This window comes from Pleurodeles waltl, chromosome 6 (genome assembly GCF_031143425.1).
Source record: "Pleurodeles waltl isolate 20211129_DDA chromosome 6, aPleWal1.hap1.20221129, whole genome shotgun sequence".
Lineage (NCBI taxonomy): Eukaryota > Metazoa > Chordata > Amphibia > Caudata > Salamandridae > Pleurodeles > Pleurodeles waltl.
Window position 1 is genome coordinate 45989941 of NC_090445.1, and position 20866 is coordinate 46010806.

Below are 20866 nucleotides of genomic sequence, written 5' to 3' on the forward strand. Positions count from 1 at the left end.
GTTCGGTCGATGTAGTACATTAGTGCTCTTTTGACATCTAATGTATGTAGTGCCCTTTCAGCTACTGAGTCTGGCTGTGGGAAGAACACTGGTAACTTTACCATTTGATTTAAGTGGAACGGTGAAATAACCTTTGGTAGGAATTTAGGATTGGTTCTTAGTACAACCTTATTTTTGTGTATTTGGATAAAAGGTTCTTGTATTGTAAACGCCTGAATTTCACTTACTCTTCTTAGAGATGTGATGGCAATGAGAAATGCAACTTTCCAGGTTAAGAATTGTATTTCGCAAGAATGCATGGGTTCAAAAGGTGGTCCCATGAGTCTTGTCAAGACGATGTTAAGGTTCCATGAAGGAACAGGTGGTGTTCTTGGTGGTATTATTCTTCTTAGGCCCTCCATAAATGCTTTAATGACGGGTATCCTAAACAGTGAAGTTGAATGGGTAATCTGCAGGTATGCAGATATTGCTGCAAGGTGTATTTTAATGGAAGAGAAGGCTAGATTTGACTTTTGTAAGTGCAGTAAGTATCCCACTACATCTTTTGGGGATGCGTGTAATGGATGAACTTGATTATTATGGCAGTAGCAAACAAACCTTTTCCATTTGCTTGCATAGCAGTGTCTAGTGGATGGTCTTCTAGCTTGTTTTATGACTTCCATACATTCTTGAGTGAGGTTTAAATGTCCGAATTCTAGGATTTCAGGAGCCAGATTGCTAGATTGAGCGATGCTGGGTTTGGATGCCTGATCTGCTGTTTGTGTTGTGTTAACAGATCTGGCCTGTTGGGTAACTTGACGTGTGGTACTACTGACAGGTCTAGTAGTGTTGTGTACCAAGGTTGTCTTGCCCATGTTGGTGCTATTAATATGAGTTTGAGTTTGTTTTGACTCAATTTGTTTACTAGATATGGAAGGAGAGGGAGAGGGGGAAAAGCGTATGCAAATTTCCCTGACCAGTTCATCCCTAGGGCATTGCCTTGAGACTGTCTGTGTGGGTACCTGGATGCGAAGTTTTGGCATTTTGCGTTCTCTTTTGTTGCAAATAGGTCTATTTGCGGTGTACCCCAAAGTTTGAAGTAAGTGTTTAGGATTTGGGGGTGAATCTCCCATTCGTGGACCTGTTGGTGATCTCGAGAGAGATTGTCTGCTAGTTGATTTTGGATCCCTGGAATAAACTGTGCTATTAGGCGAATGTGGTTGTGAATTGCCATATCTTTTGTGCTAGGAGACATAGCTGTGTCGAGTGTGTTCCCCCTTGCTTGTTTAGGTAATACATTGTTGTCATGTTGTCCGTTTTGACAAGAACGTATTTGTGGGTTATGATGGGTTGAAATGCTTTTAGCGCCAGGAATACTGCTAGTAATTCGAAGTGATTTATATGCAGTTTTGTTTGATGTACGTCCCATTGTCCTTGGATGCTGTGGTGATCGAGGTGTGCTCCCCACCCTGTCATGGAAGCATCTGTTGTTATTACGTATTGTGGCACTGGGTCTTGGAACGGCCGCCCTTTGTTTACATTTGTACTGTTCCACCATAGAAGCGAGATGTAGGTTTGGCGGTCTATCAACACCAGATCTAGAAGGTGACCCTGTGCATGTGACCATTGTGATGCTAGGCACTGTTGTAAGGGCCTCATGTGCAGTCTTGCGTTTGGGACAATGGCTATGCATGAGGACATCATGCCTAGGAGTTTTAAAACCACTTTTGCCTGTATTTTTAGTGTTGGATACATGGCCTGTATGACCTTGTGAAAAATTTGAACCCTTTGTGGACTCGGAGTGGCTAATCCTTTTGTTGTGTTGATTACCGCTCCTAACTAGTGCTGTATTTTGCACGGCACAATGTGTGATTTTTTGTAGTTGAGGGAGAACCCGAGTTTGTAGAGGGTTTGTATGACATACTCTGTGTGTTGTGAACACTTTGTTAGCAAGTTGGTCTTGATTAGCCAATCGTCTAGATACGGGAATACGTGTATTTGCTGCCTTCTGATGTGTGCGGCTACTACTGCTAGGCATTTGGTAAATACTCTTGGTGCGGTTGTTATACCGAACGGTAAGACTTTGAATTGATAGTGTATTCCCTTGAATACAAACCTTAGGTATTTCCTGTGCGAAGGGTGTATCGGTATGTGGAAATACGCGTCTTTGAGATCTAAGGTTGTCATGTAATCTTGTTGCTTTAGCAGTGGTAACACCTCCTGTAGCGTGACCATGTGAAAGTGGTCTGATTTGATGTAGGTGTTTAGTATTCTGAGATCTAAGATTGGCCTCAGTGTTTTGTCCTTTTTGGGTATTAGAAAGTACAGTGAATAGACTCCTGTGTTTATTTCTGTACATGGTACCAGTTCTATTGCTTCTTTTTGCAGTAGTGCTTGAACTTCTATTTCTAGGAGGTCTAAATGCTGTTTTGACATTTTTTGTGTTTTTGGTGGGATACTTGGAGGGATCTGTAGAAATTCTATGCAATAACCATGTTGGATAATTGCTAAGACCCAAGTGTCTGTTGTTATATCCACCCACGATTGATAAAACTGACTTAGTCTTCCCCCCACTGGTGTTATGTGGAGGGGTTGACTGACTTGTAAGTCACTGTTTGGTTGTTGGGGTTTTGAAATTTTCCCCGGTTTCTCGGGAATTGTCCCCCTCTGTACTGGCCCCGAAAACCTCCCCTTTGGTACTGTTCCTGGTAGGTAGACGGTGTTGATTGTGAGGTGCTGGCTTGTGTGGCCTGACCCCGAAACCCCCCTCTGAAGGTTGTTTTCACGGAAGGTGCCGAAAGTGCCTCTGCTTTGCGGGGAGTAGAGCGCGCCCATGGCCTTGGCTGTGTCAGTGTCCTTTTTCAGCTTCTCAATCGCCGTGTCAACCTCTGGTCCGAACAATTGTTGTTCGTTGAACGGCATATTGAGTACTGCTTGCTGTATTTCTGGTTTAAAGCCAGACGTGCGTAACCATGCGTGCCTTCTGATGGTTACTGCAGTGTTTATTGTCCTTGCAGCTGTGTCCGCTGCATCCATAGAGGAGCGTATTTGGTTATTGGAGATGTTTTGTCCCTCCTCAACCACCTGTTTTGCCCGCTTTTGAAATTCTTTGGGTAGATGCTCGATGAGATGCTGCATCTCGTCCCAATGGGCTCTGTCATAACGCGCTAGGAGCGCCTGAGAGTTTGCGATGCGCCACTGGCTTGCAGCTTGTACAGCGACTCTTTTCCCAGCTGCGTCAAATTTTCGGCTTTCCTTATCCGGGGGTGGTGCATCGCCCGATGTGTGTGAATTGGCTCTTTTGCGAGCTGCTCCTACCACGACTGAGTCTGGGGGCAGTTGAGAGGTGATAAAAGCAGGGTCTGTGGGAGGTGCTTTATATTTTTTCTCTACCCTCGGAGTGATCGCTCTACTCTTGACAGGGTCTTTGAAGATTTGCTTCGCGTGCCTTAGCATTCCTGGAAGCATAGGCAGGCTTTGGTAGTTGCTATGGGTGGAGGAGAGGGTGTTAAAAAGGAAGTCATCCTCGACAGGTTCTGTGTGTAACGACACGTTGTGGAATTCTGCTGCCCTAGCTACCACCTGCGCATACGCTGTGCTGTCCTCAGGTGGTGAGGGCTTGGTAGGGTAGGACTCTGGACTATTGTCTGACACTGGGGCGTCGTATAGGTCCCAAGCATCTTGGTCATCTTGGCTCATGGTGGTGTGAGCCGGTGAATGTGACGGAGTTTGTGCCGGTGATATCTGAGTTACAGGTGGAGAGGGTGGCGGAGTTGCTTTCTTTGCCACCTTTGCTTGTGGTGTTAGTTGTTCAGTTTGGAACTCTAGTCTCCTTTTTCTCCTGATTGGTGGAAGAGTGCTAATCTTCCCTGTTCCACTCTGGATGAAAATCCTCTTTTGTGTATGGTCTACATCAGTAGTCTGTAACTCCTCTTCAAACCTGTGTTTACGCATTTGAGAGGACAATGATTGTTCCTCTGAATATGAGCCGGTAGTGGGTTCGGTTGCTGGTTGTTTTGGCACCGAAACTGTGTCTTTTTTTGTTTTCGGCTCCGAGGCGAATCTCTTCTTTTTCGGAGTCGAGCCTTCTCGGCGTCGATCATCCTCGGTGCCGCTGTCTCTGCGTCGAGCAGCGCCGGCTCCGCTTTCTCAGTGTCGATCTTTTTCGGCAACACTTTCTCGGTCCCGAGAATGTTTCGTGCCTGTGTCTCGACCCGAGTCGGACGTTCTGGGCACCAGTTCGGCCTTTTTCGGTGCCGATGGACGGTCACCTTTATGGGTTGAGCCATGGCCAGTTGGCAGTGGCGTCCCCTGGGCCTTGTCTGTTTTCTTGTGCTGTGTGCTTTTCGACGTCTTACTCACAGTTTCATCGACGTCGAATTTATCCGAGTCCGATTCATGGATGGAGAAGGCTTCCTCCTCTTCTCCTTGTTCCTCGAACTCTCGGTGTTCTGTCGGCGTGGACGCCATCTGTAATCTTCTGGCTCGACGGTCACGGAGCGTTTTTCGGGACCGGAACGCACAACAGGCCTCACAAGTTTCTTCTTTGTGCTCGGGTGACAGGCACAAGTTACAGACCAAATGTTGGTCCGTATATGGATATTTATTGTGGCATTTAGGACAGGATCGGAACGGGGTCCGTTCCATCGGTGTCTATGTTACACGCGGTCGGTCGGGCCGACCAGGCCCCAACGGGGGATCGAAATTACCCCGAAGGGCTACCGGAGCTCTTCACGATTCGGTGTCGATTCTAACTATCCCGATCGAAACAATACCGACATAGTTTTTCGAAGTTTTGACTATCTTTCCGTCCCGAAACCCGGAGCGAAAAGGAACACGTCCGAACCAGAGGGCGGAAAAAAAACAATCTAAGATGGAGCCGACGCCCATGCGCAATGGAAGCAAAGAGGAGGAGTCCCTCGGTCTCGTGACTCGAAAGACTTCTTCGAAGAAAAACAACTTGTAACACTCCGACCCAACACCAGATGGCGGACTGTGCACAACATGTGTATCTGCAGCAACAGATGCCATCGAACTGGTAAAAGGCTACTACTTTTACCGAGAGTTAAGTTACACTAGCAGGTTGTGTGATGGAATCACGCATGATGAAACCTCGCATGCCTTAACGCGGTCGGAACCACAACTGCGTTGTTTCCACCCATGCCTCTACAACAAATTTAGTTGTAAAAGCATGCCTAGTAACGGCATGCGTGGTTCTTTCATGCAACCCCCCACCAGCCCTGATGTGCGAAGCTACCCCCACCCCTAATACCTAAACGACCCTGACCAAACTAAAGTACCCCACCCCTAAAAACTGAAGTACCCTGCCGACCCTCCACCCACCCCGAGCCATAAAAAAAAAAAAAATCCTACACTGCCCCTAAAAACTAAAGTACCCCAACACCCCCCACCCTAAATCCACCCCACCGCTAAAAACTACCCACCAACCCCACTTACTTCACTGGGTCCTCTCCTGATCCTTCTTCCTCCCAACCTTCCTTAAACCTTCTCCTACCCCTTTACAAATAAACTATCCCACCCGCCTAAGCTCTAAATAATAAAAATACCCAAACGACCCCATTCCCACCTTAAAGAAAGGGGAAAAAAAAGAAAAGAAAAAAAAAGAAATAGACCGACCCCCACCCTAATAAAAACACACACAAAAACCCACTCAATAAAAAAAAAAAAAAAAATACAAAAAAAAAAATACAAAAAGGAAGAAATTGCTCGCCCAACTCCCTCAATCCTAATCCCTTAATCCACCCCCCCCACCCCTGCCCCACTTACCTCACCACGTCCTCTCCCAAACACATGACTTTCTCTGTGCCTTAACCATGCATGTGCGTAGGTCAGCTCATGCGTGGCTAAGGCACAGAAGAGGCCATGCGTTGTTCCGGCAAGCGTGGTTACACTTGCGTGGAAAACATCTGCGTTTACAACGCATGGTTAAGGACACTAGCACAGAGATGGCAGCATACAGTGTAGTGATCAGTAGTAGTGAACAGGCCTTTTTAGCTTTGTCAGTGGAGTGAGGCCTACAGGCCATGTGCTCTTCTCACCCTTGGCCTACATCAAGTTAGTATGTAGTGCTGTGCAGCGAGTGTGTGGTTACATGCAGGTGCTGGGTGTATGTGTGCCTGTGTATGGTACAATACATGGAAGACTCTGGGTTTTGTTTTGGGATACCTAGGGCTGACTAGAAGAGCATGAGGAGGTAGAGGATACCCCCCTTATTCCCCCCCCCCCGCTGCATTCCTGAGAGCTGAGTGGGACATACTGGAGGAAAGAAGAGCTAGACTCTTAGATACACTTCAAAGGGTGCTCTCATTCTGAGAAAAGTCATAGGAAAGGGGCCTGTGCACATCTTAGGAAAGAGAAGGGGCTGAAAAGAGATTCACGAAGAGTAGGGCTGGGGCCCCGGGGTATGATGCACGTATCACAGTGTGACATTGTGAACCTCAAGTAACTTCCATGACATGTGCTGTGAGGCGATCATAAGTGGGGAACACTACCATTAGAGAGATGGAAATGGGACTCTGAGACCTGCCTAATGAACACCAGTGTATGGACCTTTTTTCTTTCATAGAAGCAAGTATTGGACTGGACAATCATTTATTGCTGCTATAAAACGTATTTTGAACGGAGAGCCTTTGTTCATCCCTTTCATCTACCTCAGTTGTCCCAACCATCCCAGAGAAGCCTTGGACGGCTTGACCCACACTACTACTGAGAGTCAAGTGTTGAAGAGGTACTTGGCCCAGTTGTTCCAGACCCATAGTAAGTCAGCCCCAGTACACTTTACTTTCACTTCAAAAGGCCTCAACCACCATGGTTAGGACCAGTCACTCCTCCTTGATCCATGGCCCTCTAAAAAGGGTTCTGAAAATAGTTATACTTAGGGGTATTTTCATACAAAATATGAGGAGTGGGTGCAGAGCTCTTACCTAGTTCTGAGCGTGCCACATTCATGGGTGCCATTTCCTGCCAGATGTCGAAGCAGGGGTCATAACGCCACATCTCTCGACTGGCTGATCCATCAGGAAACTCTCCTCCAGCAAGGTACAGAGTGGAGCCTTATGAGACAAATCAGAGTGTAAACTTGCACAAGGCCCAGCTAATCTCTTCAACTGCATTTAGAGGGCATTGTCTGCTACTAACCTATACTCTACTCCGTATAGTGAAGTAGAAGCCTACTCCTTTATACTGCTCCGCCTTTCTGTTGGTTCCTGAACAAGAAAAGCTCTGCCACTCACTTTTTGCCTCCATTCTGGAAAGGATGTTCCTCACACTTGCAAAAATATCAAAAAGTAAACTCTAGAAGGATGGTTACAGGGAGAACAGAAAGCAGGTGGGAAAATAAGGTGAATTTTGATGCCACATGGGTTACCAGAAAGAAAAAAAAAAAGAAAAAAAAAAAAGACAAAAAAGGACACCCTAGAGAAAAGTGTAAGACCATGTTAGAGCTTGCTTACTGGCACTATGCTATGAACATATATTAATTTCATGAATAAAAAAAAGTCGCCCTGCTGTTCTGGAAGAAATAGCAAGTGGTGTGTTAGTGTGGGCAGCTCCGTTAAAACAATTGTCTCCGATTGCTCTTGGAGTACTTTACTGTGCAGTGAGGTATTACGGTTTACCCCACAAAGAAAAGTGTGCTTACTTCCCTATGAAAGCTGCAGAGCAAAGTCTTAAAGAGTCTGCTTTGGCAATCACCACATTTGAAGGCTGTTGTGATGATGCAGAACTGTGGATGGTGGTCATTTCAAAATCTGCGTTATGCCTCTGGCGGAGGAGTTCTCAATCATTTAAGAGGCGATAGTTAGCGGAATATTGCAAGCTTATACGTGTCTAGTTGGAGTAAGGGGAAGGTAGGAGAGAAACTAGACTATGAGGTTGCAATGACAATAAGGAATATGAAGTACCTGACACCACCAGCCCATGCTTGCTGACGGCGAAGGAGAGGCAGGAGAGAGAACGCCACTGGCTGGTAATGGGGTCAAAGCTCTCAACGCTCCGCAGTACCACTTTATCATCCTCGCCCCCCACGGTCACAATCACCTCAGCGGTTCCTGGGAAACAGGCAAAGTAGGAAGAAAGGCATAAGGTCATACTTACCGACTCAAAAGCATGCTGTGCCCTCCCCCCAGTCTAAACACTCTCCCGCCTTAGTGCCTGGGGATGCACAGTGTGTACATGCATGTGACTTTGTCCCTAACAGGGCCTTGTTAGCCAAAGCAATTATTGGACTAAATGGCAAACCTGAGGTGACATGAAGTTGCAGGAGGGCCCTCCACCCCCCCTACCCCAAACCTTCACAATGGACGACAAGGGGGCGTGACACTCAGAGACAAGGTGAAAAGTGAGGGCAGGGTAGAAGACATTTTATGATAAATTAAACCTAAAACACAGTCATGCCCCAATACCTTTCAACCCAATTTTCACTGCACCCATGTCCCAGTTAGGTAAGCTGAACAAAAAGGGAGTCTGGCACCTTGTCAGTAAACACCCAAATACGTGTGTGCCATACAGGAGAAGGGGGAAAACTTTCAGCTGCATTGAAAAGGTGAACACAGTGGTCTCTTGTCTTAACACTGTAGCAGGTCAAAAGGAGGAAAGAAAAAAAAAAAAAAAAAGTGTACAATCCCAACAGCAGCCTTAACTTAGTGCCTTGAGTGCCTATCCACTCGTCAACAAAACGAGTCCACAGAGAGCGCAGGAAGAGTAGCAGCGATAGGAGTGACAGAACAGCTCGGCAGGCCACTCTCACAGAGGCACTCCCGTCTGCCCCTCTCAAAGACCCCTGATGCCTGCCCCATCTCACAGGCTGCCTGATGTTCTCCCACTTGGCACTTATTCCTACCTCGAAGGCATTCTGATCACCCTAGCAGGAAATTAAACATGAAGGAGACATGCGCAATCCTCTGAGGTGGTAAAAAGTCAATGCTAACATTTAGTACCAGCCCATAACATTTTACTACCAGATCTATCAGCAAAGGAGGAGTATGAGTTTTGTACCCATATCTACCAAGGTACAATCTTGGCACGTTACAACGATGGTAATTCTGTTCAACTTTTGGGCATGCATGGCACGATTCCTATTGCCTACCTTGTGGAATACATGCCCTTGTGTAATGGTGGCATTTTATTTTATAAGTGAGCACCTGTAGCACAGTGCCTACCAATTGTAAAAGATTGGACATTGGATAATGATGGGAATTCCAGATAGTGAAGACATCCTAGATATGATGCTGCCCAGCAACGGCATAATGCCTGTCATGATAGACTTTAAACACCCATATTTGGTAGAGGCATGATGTTCACCCGGGTCCATACGTAGCGATTTCGGGGAACGAGTGGCACTGGAATGGGTCTGGCAGTATGGTGTTAACTCTTGCTCTATTGTTAGTATTTATGATACACACAATATTTAAAATGCTAGCATAGGGATGGTGATGCATAACCTTGGCCATCCTAGCACAATGCTAACCTTGGCTCAATGGAGGTAGCTCATGGCAGCTCTGGCCTGAGAGTGAAAAGTCATGAATGGAAATCATTTTGAATACTTTCAAGATCTAGCAGGGGAGGAACCAGTGCAAGTGAGTATGCGTATGATGTATGTTAGTTCACATGCTTAATCAACCCGCACTACAAAAGCAAGGACATACGTCCTTGCCAATGCCCGAATTCTGGTTAGAGGGCTGGGCAAGGTGAACCCTAGTACATTTGTAAATGGTGGTTTTATCTACTGGTACGTCAAGCCTCTGTCTCTCCTTAATGTTGCTACTTGTTTCCTGCATAACAGTACTGCCAGCCCTAAAGGGGGCATTCACAGTGCTTAATCTCTTCTCTCAAACCTTTGAGTGCCCAAGAACTTACCCATCTCCTGCACAGCACATGTAGTACCACCACTCCAGGTCTCTTGGGTGCACCCTCCCACCCAGCATGACAGCAGATTCTCCAATCTGCATTCACAGCCAGGTGGGGGCTTCCATCATCCATACCAGCGCTGCTGCTCAAGAGGAGCTTGCAACTGATTTCCAAAGGCTTCTGGTAAATGAACTTATCCGCAATGTACACTAGAAGCCAAGAATACTCTCCACCAAATCAGCAACAAAACGGTTGTTTTCAACAGATGTCTCTGTTCAGAGACACCACAGACTCACATTTTTTACAATGTGTTGTTCTCCATTTTTCTAAGTGGCTTTCTGGGTTCTGCGGCAGGGGAATTAAGAAAAGGCCAAAGAGCTATGATCTACTTCTGCCCCAAGGTGGACATCCCAGTCTGCTTTCTATAATGCATACTACACCTGGTGAATTCAGATATCTAAGGTATTTGCTGATTCATACAATGTGTTCACTGCATTTACAGCCTTTTCAGACAACCTTTATTGTGGTACTCTTGGCCCTGCACCCCTTCTAGTACAATACTGTGGCCCGCGGTTGGAAAAAGAAGCTCGACAGGAATATGCATCCTCCGAGCAGAGGCAGAGGGGACAGATGGTTACCTGTGGACCTGCGTGGCCTGGTCCGGGGCCCAAAGAGCTCACTACGCCGGTCAGGGAGCAGCAGAAAGTCCTTGGCCTCAGAGATGAGCCGCTGGCACTGCAGCGACGCCTGCACCACGCTCTGCGACTCAATGACATCATGGATGTAGTAGGGGCTGATCAGGGGTAGGCGGATGTGCTCGAATACCTGTCAGAAAAGAGAGCCTGTTAAAGCCAAGCCACCACATTCCCACCTGTTCAACACAACGGAACCTACAACAGAGTCTGCTTCCAGAAACAGCCTCAATTATGGGAGAAAAATCGCTTGTTAAAGTATACATTTGTATTACAGCTCAGTCTCACACCAACTGATAGCTGAGGAACTATTTTATATGTGCCATGCAATAATGTTATTTCTTTTGAGGATATGTTAAGGCTAGCTAAATACCAGCTACCCCTCTGCTACTTGTGTAGAATTTGCACATACTTTGGTTGGCTGTATAATTTCCCCATTTATAAGGACTGCTTCCTGTTGCTCCTTTGAACGCCATAGCATACACTATAGATTGAGGACTGCACCACCCCTTGTAGCACCCTTCACCTTTGGGCACTTTACTATACTCAATGTAGTTAAACTAGATTATACTGAACCACTTTAAAAGGTGGTATGTCCCTACTTGTGCTTATCACTGCCTCTATGCTCACACATTTCTATTTCACCCATGTGTATTTGCAGCTCCATGCTTGCTGTGACACAGTTTGAGCAGTGTTCGACATACATGAACATTAAATCACTTCCAACAAAGGCGACTCCTACACTTTTTAACCTAAACAAACACTGACATCCGAGGCATCAGTGTCCCATCTCCCACTCCTTTCAGCTTCCAACTGATGGAAAGTGAATAAGAAGAACAGTGGTCCCCATGGGGGTGGTGTAAGCCTCAACTTCCTCGGCAACCATATACAACCATCAAGAGTGGTTTATACCAGAAATTAATCAAATTTATTCAATCAATTTCCTTAAAAAATAGCAGTAAACGTGAAATGGGTGTGTTTTTGTATAGCACTTGTGCACTTAATATCTACCTATCTGCCAGACAAAGATTTCAACTTTCTACCCTAACTGTCACATTCTCCAGTTGGAGTGCATAACAGAACACATCTACGCTAAAGAGTGGCTACACACTGAGGCTCAAGCCTTTTTCTCTATCAGGAAAGCTAGTCAAAAATCAGTCATGAACACCTAGAAGAACAACACAAAGTTTGAGAAACCATCCAAAGATGGTTGTGCGGCCGAGAGGGAGACAGTGATACTCTATATCAAGAGCGCTCGTTCAAGAATTTCTTTAACGAAGGGCTCTCCCACCCTGAATGGATTAATTTAGTATAAATTCTTGTCCTGATCGTATTCTTTTGGAAGGGACTTCTACTTTTTGATGGCACATTTGTGGATCATCTAAATGCTTTTTGGAAGACAGTAAACACCTTCCCCAAAGATGAGGAGCCATGTGCCTTTGTTTTAGGACTATCCTACCCGCTAAACTCTGGGAACTGTAGTCTATAATTTGGTTGCCCCACTCCTTTTGTCCTGATTAAAGGTCACGCAAAATGTTATGATTGACTTCATCTCTTTGGATCGAAATGTCAACAACCTAGCTAGCTTAGCCATTGGGACAATCTTGTTGTCTGTACCGAATAGTACCCAGGTCCTACGGACGTTTTAGATTACCCCATTATTTTGTATTAGCATCCAAAGAAGAGGCACTATGAGGAGTGCCAGTTACATTCACAAGAAAAGACATACTTAAAGTACTCCATAACTGGGAAAAGGAGGACAAAGAAATTATTCAGACCTTACACGGCTGCGGCCAAAGGTTTGAGGAAGGGAGGTGAAAAAGCCCAGGTTTTTTTCTTACCCGACTGAACTCTGTATTTCTAAATTCTTTTAAAATAAAGGCGAGACCTTTAAGATTTTTTTCATCCTGCTCCACTCAGCCACACCTTTCATAGACAGGCAAATCGAATATATAGAGCCCAGCAAAATCAGCCACCTTTAGTACATTTTGCCCGCCTCAACAGATTTGAGCCACTATCGAAGTTCACAGAAAACCACTGATGCCTGAACCAGACTAACAAAGCAAAGGTAACCGCTCTCCAGGGAATTGTTAATACCCCTCCTTTATTTGTCACATACGCACATACTTCAAATAGAGTAAAGGTTAATGTTGAGTGTGGGCATGGTCTTCATTTCCTTTCCTGGAATATTGCGGGATTTTGGGAGAAATCAAATAATGAAGATTGTCAGACATATCTTCAAAACTATGATGTCCTATGTTGTTAGGAAACTTGGGCCATCGACCCCATTAATATAAATGGATATAAATAATTGTTCCAAAGCTATTCCTTCACTAGTTGGGAGAGGGAAGGGTGGTTTGGCTGTTTTTGTCTCATGCTCTATTAAGAATTTGATGGTAAAGTGTAAGGAAATGCCTCCTTGGCATGGTTGCCCCCCTGACTTTTTGCCTTTGCTGATGCTATGTTTACAATTGAAAGTGTGCTGAGGCCTGCTAACCAGGCCCCAGCACCAGTGTTCTTTCCCTAACCTGTACTTTTGTGTCCACAATTGGCAGACCCTGGCATCCAGATAAGTCCCTTGTAACTGGTACTTCTAGTACCAAGGGCCCTGATGCCAAGGAAGGTCTCTAAGGGCTGCAGCATGTCTTATGCCACCCTGGAGACCTCTCACTCAGCACAGACACACTGCTTGCCAGCTTGTGTGTGCTAGTGAGGACAAAACGAGTAAGTCGACATGGCACTCCCCTCAGGGTGCCATGCCAGCCTCTCACTGCCTATGCAGTATAGGTAAGACACCCCTCTAGCAGGCCTTACAGCCCTAAGGCAGGGTGCACTATACCATAGGTGAGGGTACCAGTGCATGACATGGTACCCCTACAGTGTCTAAACAAAACCTTAGACATTGTAAGTGCAGGGTAGCCATAAGAGTATATGGTCTGAGAGTCTGTCAAACACGAACTCCACAGCACCATAATGGCTACACTGAAAACTGGGAAGTTTGGTATCAAACTTCTCAGCACAATAAATGCACCCTGATGCCAGTGTACATTTTATTGCAAAATACACCCCAGAGGGCACCTTAGAGGTGCCCCCTGAAACTTAACCGACTGTCTGTGTAGGCGGACTAGTTCCAGCAGCCTGCCACACTAGAGACATGTTGCTGGCCCCATGGGGAGAGTGCCTTTGTCACTCTGAGGCCAGTAACAAAGCCTGCACTGGGTGGAGATGCTAACACCTCCCCCAGGCAGGAGCTGTAACACCTGGCGGTGAGCCTCAAAGGCTCACCCCTTTGTCACAGCCCAGCAGGGCACTCCAGCTTAGTGGAGTTGCCCGCCCCCTCCGGCCACGGCCCCCACTTTTGGCGGCAAGGCTGGAGGGAACAAAGAAAGCAACAAGGAGGAGTCACTGGCCAGTCAGGACAGCCCCTAAGGTGTCCTGAGCTGAGGTGACTCCGACTTTTAGAAATCCTCCATCTTGCAGATGGAGGATTCCCCCAATAGGGTTAGGATTGTGACCCCCTCCCCTTGGGAGGAGGCACAAAGAGGGTGTACCCACCCTCAGGGCTAGTAGCCATTGGCTACTAACCCCCCAGACCTAAACACGCCCTTAAATTTAGTATTTAAGGGCTACCCTGAACCCTAGAAAATTAGATTCCTGCAACTACAAGAAGAAGGACTGCCTAGCTGAAAACCCCTGCAGAGGAAGACCAGAAGACGACAACTGCCTTGGCTCCAGAAACTCACCGGCCTGTCTCCTGCCTTCCAAAGAACTCTGCTCCAGCGACGCCTTCCAAGGGACCAGCAACCTCTGAATCCTGAGGACTGCCCTGCTTCGAAAAAGACAAGAAACTCCCGAGGACAGCGGACCTGCTCCAAAAAGACTGCAACTTTGTTTCAAGAAGCAGCTTTAAAGAACCCTGCAACTCCCCGCAAGAAGCGTGAGACTTGCAACACTGCACCCGGCGACCCCGACTCGGCTGGTGGAGAACCAACACCTCAGGGAGGACCCCCGGACTACTCTACAACTGTGAGTACCAAAACCTGTCCCCCCTGAGCCCCCACAGCGCCGCCTGCAGAGGGAGTCCCGAGGCTTCCCCTGACCGCGACTCTCTGAAACCTAAGTCCCGACGCCTGGAAAAGACCCTGCACCCGCAGCCCCCAGGACCTGAAGGACCGAACTTTCACTGCAGAAGTGACCCCCAGGAGTCCCTCTCCCTTGCCCAAGTGGAGGTTTCCCCGAGGAAGCCCCCCCTTGCCTGCCTGCAGCGCTGAAGAGATCCCTTGATCTCTCATTGACTAACATTGCGAACCCGACGCTTGTTCTTACACTGCACCCGGCCGCCCCCGCGCCGCTGAGGGTGAAATTTCTGTGTGGGCTTGTGTCCCCCCCGGTGCCCTACAAAACCCCCCTGGTCTGCCCTCCGAAGACGCGGGTACTTACCTGCAAGCAGACCGGAACCGGGGCACCCCCTTCTCTCCATTATAGCCTATGCGTTTTGGGCACCACTTTGAACTCTGCACCTGACCGGCCCTGAGCTGCTGGTGTGGTAACTTTGGGGTTGCTCTGAACCCCCAACGGTGGGCTACCTTGGACCAAGAACTGAACCCTGTAAGTGTCTTACTTACCTGGTAAAACTAACAAAAACTTACCTCCCCCAGGAACTGTGAAAATTGCACTAAGTGTCCACTTTTGAAATAGCTATTTGTGAATAACTTGAAAAGTATACATGCAATTGAAATGATTCAAAGTTCCTAATGTACTTACCTGCAATACCTTTCAAACAAGATATTACATGTTAAATTTGAACCTGTGGTTCTTAAAATAAACTAAGAAAATATATTTTTCTATAACAAAACCTATTGGCTGGATTTGTCTCCGAGTGTGTGTACCTCATTTATTGTCTATGTGTATGTACAACAAATGCTTAACACTACTCCTTGGATAAGCCTACTGCTCGACCACACTACCACAAAATAGAGCATTAGTATTATCTATTTTTACCACTATTTTACCTCTAAGGGGAACCCTTGGACTCTGTGCATGCTATTCCTTACTTTGAAATAGCACATACAGAGCCAACTTCCTACATAAAGGAAATAGCGTCAAGCTCTTATTATCAAGTTGTGCAACTGCAAGTGAAACATATGTTAAACATGGCTGTAGTATTTATTTATTTTTTTGTGCAGCCAGTAGGAATTATTCCTCAATTGGGAAGGTTATTGTTAGACACTGTGGATAGATGGAAACAGCGACAGATCAATTATATGGGAAGGAGGTTTTAATACTATTAAATGCCCCCATAGTGGGAATAGTATCTGTGGATTTTCTAATCTTTTGGGGAAAGCATATAAATCATCATATGGTGAATATTTAAACCAAACTCATAATTTGAGTTTTACCTCAGATTATTGTTCAAGTGACATGTTATGTTATCCAATGTTTACAGGCAGAGGTAGGGTGAGCACTATAGACTTTGTTCATTTCAGTTGATTTTGCTCAGTACCTTTTGCAATATGAAGTGTTTGCTTCCCTTTAGTGATCATAATCCTATTTCTTTGCTTTTTTACTTTAGCATGTTAGTTGCACCCACTCTAACAAGCTACTTGTTAATTATTCAGGAAAAAAAATAAAAATAAAAATAAAAAAAAAAAGGGGCCAGAATAAATTGGAGGGATCTGGAAACAGAAAAGTTTATACAAACTGATCAGTCAGGCTTATGACGACATTGTTTGTTGTCTATCCCTCTACATCGCCCCAAAGAGGATTTTTGGAGGGTTTTAATAAAATTGCTGAAAGTGACGCCTCTGAACTGACCACAAATAAGCTGCCGAAGGTGGGTGCCCCCAACTTGCGGTTTAGCCCCAAATGTACAGCAGCCCTTAAAGTTTTAAAACAAACCACCAACAAAGTTCAGTGAAATGCAGAAGATATTAGAGCAGCTAGGAAGAACTATAGGAAAACTCTTGAAAATAGAAGGCTTGCTATTAGATGCAAGGCCTGGGAGGATCTAGAAAACGTGACTAATTTGAAAGATTCTAGGTTGTTCTGGGAAGTGGTCAACCAGACTTTTTTCAGAAAATGCCCCAAGTACACATTCCTGTACAGAATTGGATTAACCATTTCTGTACTATTTTTAAATCTGGTCAAGAGAGGACTGTGCAGGATAACGACATGACACTTGAGCCCTTGTTAATAAAGGAAGATTGGCTGGCTGATCCTAATAAATCTTCCTTCTGTGACAAAAGCTACTCAGGATGCAGCTAGTGGCAAGGCCCCAGGTCCAGATAGGGTACCTATTGATCGAGCTATTAAACGCTTCCAGTCGGATTATACCCTTAAAGTGCATTACACACATGCATGGGATTGCACTAAATCAATAAGAGTGAACAGCGGAGGAGGCAGGGTTGTATTCTGGCCCCTTTTCTGTTTTTGTCTTATATTCTTTCTCTTGATAGAGGCATATAGTAAAGATATCCCAGTGCTGGTTCTTTTGTGTGCAGATGACGCTGTTCTCCTAGGGCTAACAGTGAACAGCCTCCAAAGTCTCTTAAATGGTTTTAATGATTTTGTAGGAAAGTACCCTCTTTCTTGGCACAGTTACCACCATTTTCTGCCTGTTGTCAGTGTGTTTGTCTGTGTTCACTGGGATCCTGCTAACCAGGACCCAAGTGACTACGCTCTCTCCCTTCCAACTTAGTTGCTTGTACCATTTTAACCCCACATCTGGCATACTGGTGCCCCCATGTAAGTCCCTAGTATATGGTGCCCAGGGCATTAGGAGTAGGCGATCCCTATGGGCTGCAGCATGCATTACACCACCCACGGGGAGGCCATGCAAAGTTTATCTGCAGGCCTCCCATTGCAGCCTGCATGAAAGGGTGCATGCACGCTTTTCACTACAGGTCACTGCACCAGGTCACTGTAAGTCACCCCTATGGCAGGCCCTCCTAGCCTAGAGGGCAGGGTGCAAGTACCCGTGAGGGCACCCCTGCACAGGTGCCCCCACGAACTCCAGTCCCATTTTCCTGGACTTCGTGAGTGCAGGGATGCCATTTTGTGTGTGTACTGGACATAGGTCACTATGTATGTCCAGCTATATAATGGTAACTCCAAACCTAAGCATGTTTGGTATCAAACATGTCGGAACTATATGGCAGTACAGTTGCCAATATGGGAAGTAGGATCCCATGCACTCTGGGGGCTCCTTGGAGGACTCCCAGCATTGCTCCTACCAGCCTTCTGAGGGTTTCCAGGCAGCCCATGCTGCTGCCACCCATCAGACAGGTTTCTGCCCTCCTGCTGCTTGAACAGCTCAAAGCCCGGGAAGGCAGGACAAAGGATTTCCTTTTGGGGGGGGGGGGGGAAGGGGGGTGACTAATCCCCCTTTCAGGGCTCTTTAGGGTCTCTCTCAGGTGGGTCCTCTGATTTGGCTTGCAAACCTCTACTTCGACTTCCCACCACTGGAACTGCGACTGGGTCCTCCAGGAACAAACAATCTGCATCCAAGACTCTGCTTGCAACATTGTTTCCATGGCTCCTTCCAGCTTCTGCAACATTTCCCCGGCTGTGCATCCACGGAGGGCGGCAAGTCTTCAGTCTGCATGAGAAGGAAGAAGGAATCTCCCTTGGACTGAGAAGTCACCCCCCTGCATCTGCAGCCACCAACTGCAACGACGACCGCTTGTGTGGATTTCCTCTCATCCTGAGCCATTGGGATCCTGCATCACAAGTGGTGGTCCGGAGTAGCCCTCTTGGTCCTTCCTGCCAGCTGTACAACTTTGGTGGAGATAAGCCCTTGCCTTCCCACGCAGGACAGTACCCTTATGCACAGAGTCTCTTGCAGCTACCAAGTGTTGTTAGCATCTCCTCCAAGAAATCTTCAGGCTCCGTGTAGCCCCCAGCCCTCCTTCCTGCGACACACAGCCCTCTATGGGCTTCTCCTGCGTCATGGGACCCTTCTCCAGTTGTGCTGCGTGGGCTCTTCTGCGAATCCTGGTTCCTGGTCCAGTGGGCCTCCTGTGGGGGCTGCCTCTTCTTCTTTGGACTCTCTGCCTTCTAGAGAGCCTGGTTTCTAGACACCACCTACACTTCACTAATAGGGGATACCTGAACCTGCAATAAGGTTTAAGTACTTTATGTACCAACCACACACCATGCCGGCTTCACTCACACACACACACACAATAGTTCAGGCACCCAAAAGTCTCCCAAAAACATCCACATCATACATAACTGGAACAGTCGTACTTCATATCCAGAAACACAAATGTTTCCAAACATTCATGCATGCCACCAACAATCCTGTTAATCATGTACATGATAAACCTCACCTCCTCGTGAACAAATCCTCTCTAGTGGGTTGGATGCCCCAGAAAGAGTGTATACAAAAGTCCTGCAGCATACAAGGCTAGGCATAGTATCCATCTCACCCCCACTGCTTATCTGGGTACATCACTGAAGTTCACTAAGACTTCTGTTGCCTTTTGATAGTCACTTCAACTTGCAGACTTTAGTGCCAGCAGAAGTGGCCAGCTTCCTACAGATTTCATGAATAAATTACGTCTTAACAAGTTAAGCATCACAAACCCTTCTAAAATGGGTGTGAACTTAGCACACAAAGGAGGGACATTTAGCAAAATGCACCAATAAAAATGAAGCATTTAGGACAGGCACAACAAAGAACGAATGGCATGAGAGGGAGTGGTTAAAAGCCCATATTCAATACAACATGTCTTGCAGACAGCACTGCCATGCTCAACCTAAAAATGACTAGATTCCAAACCACAAAAAATGTGTATTCTTTACAAAAGAGGTTAAAATCAATCCAAGTAAATGGGGTACTGTAGCATGTGACAAGATGCAGAGGCGGACAAGATGCAGAATTAGGATGAATAGTATTCCACTCCAACAATATAGAGCAAAATTGACAAGTGTCACAAATACCTACCACCTAGGATAGAAGGCACGCTTTGGAGACTTCCAGTTTCAAGAATATGGGGAGATTTTATATCACATAAAAAAAGCTAATAAACAGAGCAGTCTATCCGGCTTTGACCTTGTTCCACATGTTATCTGAAACAATAATTGTGGCCCAATTCAAATGAACACAAAAATGTATTAGCGCAGCAAATTGGAAGGAATCAGGTCAAGGGCACTCTACGAGGAAACTCAAAAAATATGGCATTGGCTTACAGTGACATTTAAAAGCGGTGGAGAGTAGAAGTTGGGTCCTGTTTTACAAAGTAAGCGAAGAAAAGTGGCAAATAGTGTATTTTAGAGCAAATTATATAAATAATTTAGTGAGAAAGCAAGAATGTTTATTAAGCAGTTCTGATTAAGTAGTCTTCAATATCTTACTACATTTAATATATTCATCAGTTACAGTGGTGTGCAAATTGTGCAGTGAGAGACCTTTAGGGTTTTCTAAAGTGTGTCTAGCACTGTGTGGCATAAAGTTTGGAAGAAAATGCTCCAACCAGGCTTGAGGGAAGCACCTAGTGCTGCTAGCTGCAAGCAGTCATATAAACATATGTGCACACAGGGCTTTAAGTGGGAGTACGGAAAAAAGGATGTGGCTTAAAGATGTAAACTAAAATTCTGTGATCGTAGTGTGCCACTCGACCAGTATTGTGGTTCTTCTCTGAACTTTGTTATTGCATCCAGATATAAAACGCAACAAGTGACATACACCTACAACCAGCCAGGACTATTGGCTTTGTCAATGAGTATTAGTGGTTTAAGATAAATGAGTAACAATGATTTTTATGCAAATAATATTGAAAATGTTTCAATTCTAAAATTGAGAGACTGAATTAAATATTATTGAAGCCTGTGGAAGTCGTATTGCTCTTCAGAATGTTTTAGTCACGCCCCTTACGCGCACTGTGTGTTATGTATGCCCTTTTGATCTCCACACCTCGTCCATCTGCATATCTTACACTTCAATACTTTACATTCAAGCACTCTCTTTTCACTCTTCTGAAAGCAGATCTTTGCATACCGGTCACTCACTTCTCTCACACACACACACACACACACACACACACACACTCTGCATTTTCTTTTACTTTCATATTCTCAAAATTGATAACTGTACCTCACACTGAAGTACAATTTCAACTGCTGTATGTGTCCATTGCTCTGTGCGCTCTGCCAAGATTTGGATGACCATGTATTCTGAACACCTTTTTGACCTACTGGGCAGGCACTGTGAGAAACTCAGACTGCCTTCAACCTCAACTCTAGAGCTCTCGATCATGGCCCATTATAAACAAGTGGCAGCAACTCAGTTCAAACTATGTATTAAATAAGAGTTATATGCAACACCA

General features: G+C 45.9%; 1 protein-coding gene across 2 annotated transcripts in view; it reads right to left on the reverse strand.

Annotated features, from left to right (window-relative positions):
• The window catches only part of LOC138299154 (kelch-like protein 20), a 62023-nt gene that overhangs the window by 27177 nt on the left and 13980 nt on the right, over positions 1–20866 (reverse strand). For both annotated transcript variants that reach the window (XM_069237224.1, XM_069237223.1), the window contains exons 3-5: positions 10485–10671; positions 7902–8048; positions 6924–7052 (exon numbers count right to left, since the gene is read on the reverse strand). In XM_069237224.1, the coding sequence (XP_069093325.1) occupies positions 6924–7052; positions 7902–8048; positions 10485–10671 (463 nt within the window). The remainder of the gene's footprint in view (positions 1–6923; positions 7053–7901; positions 8049–10484; positions 10672–20866) is intronic.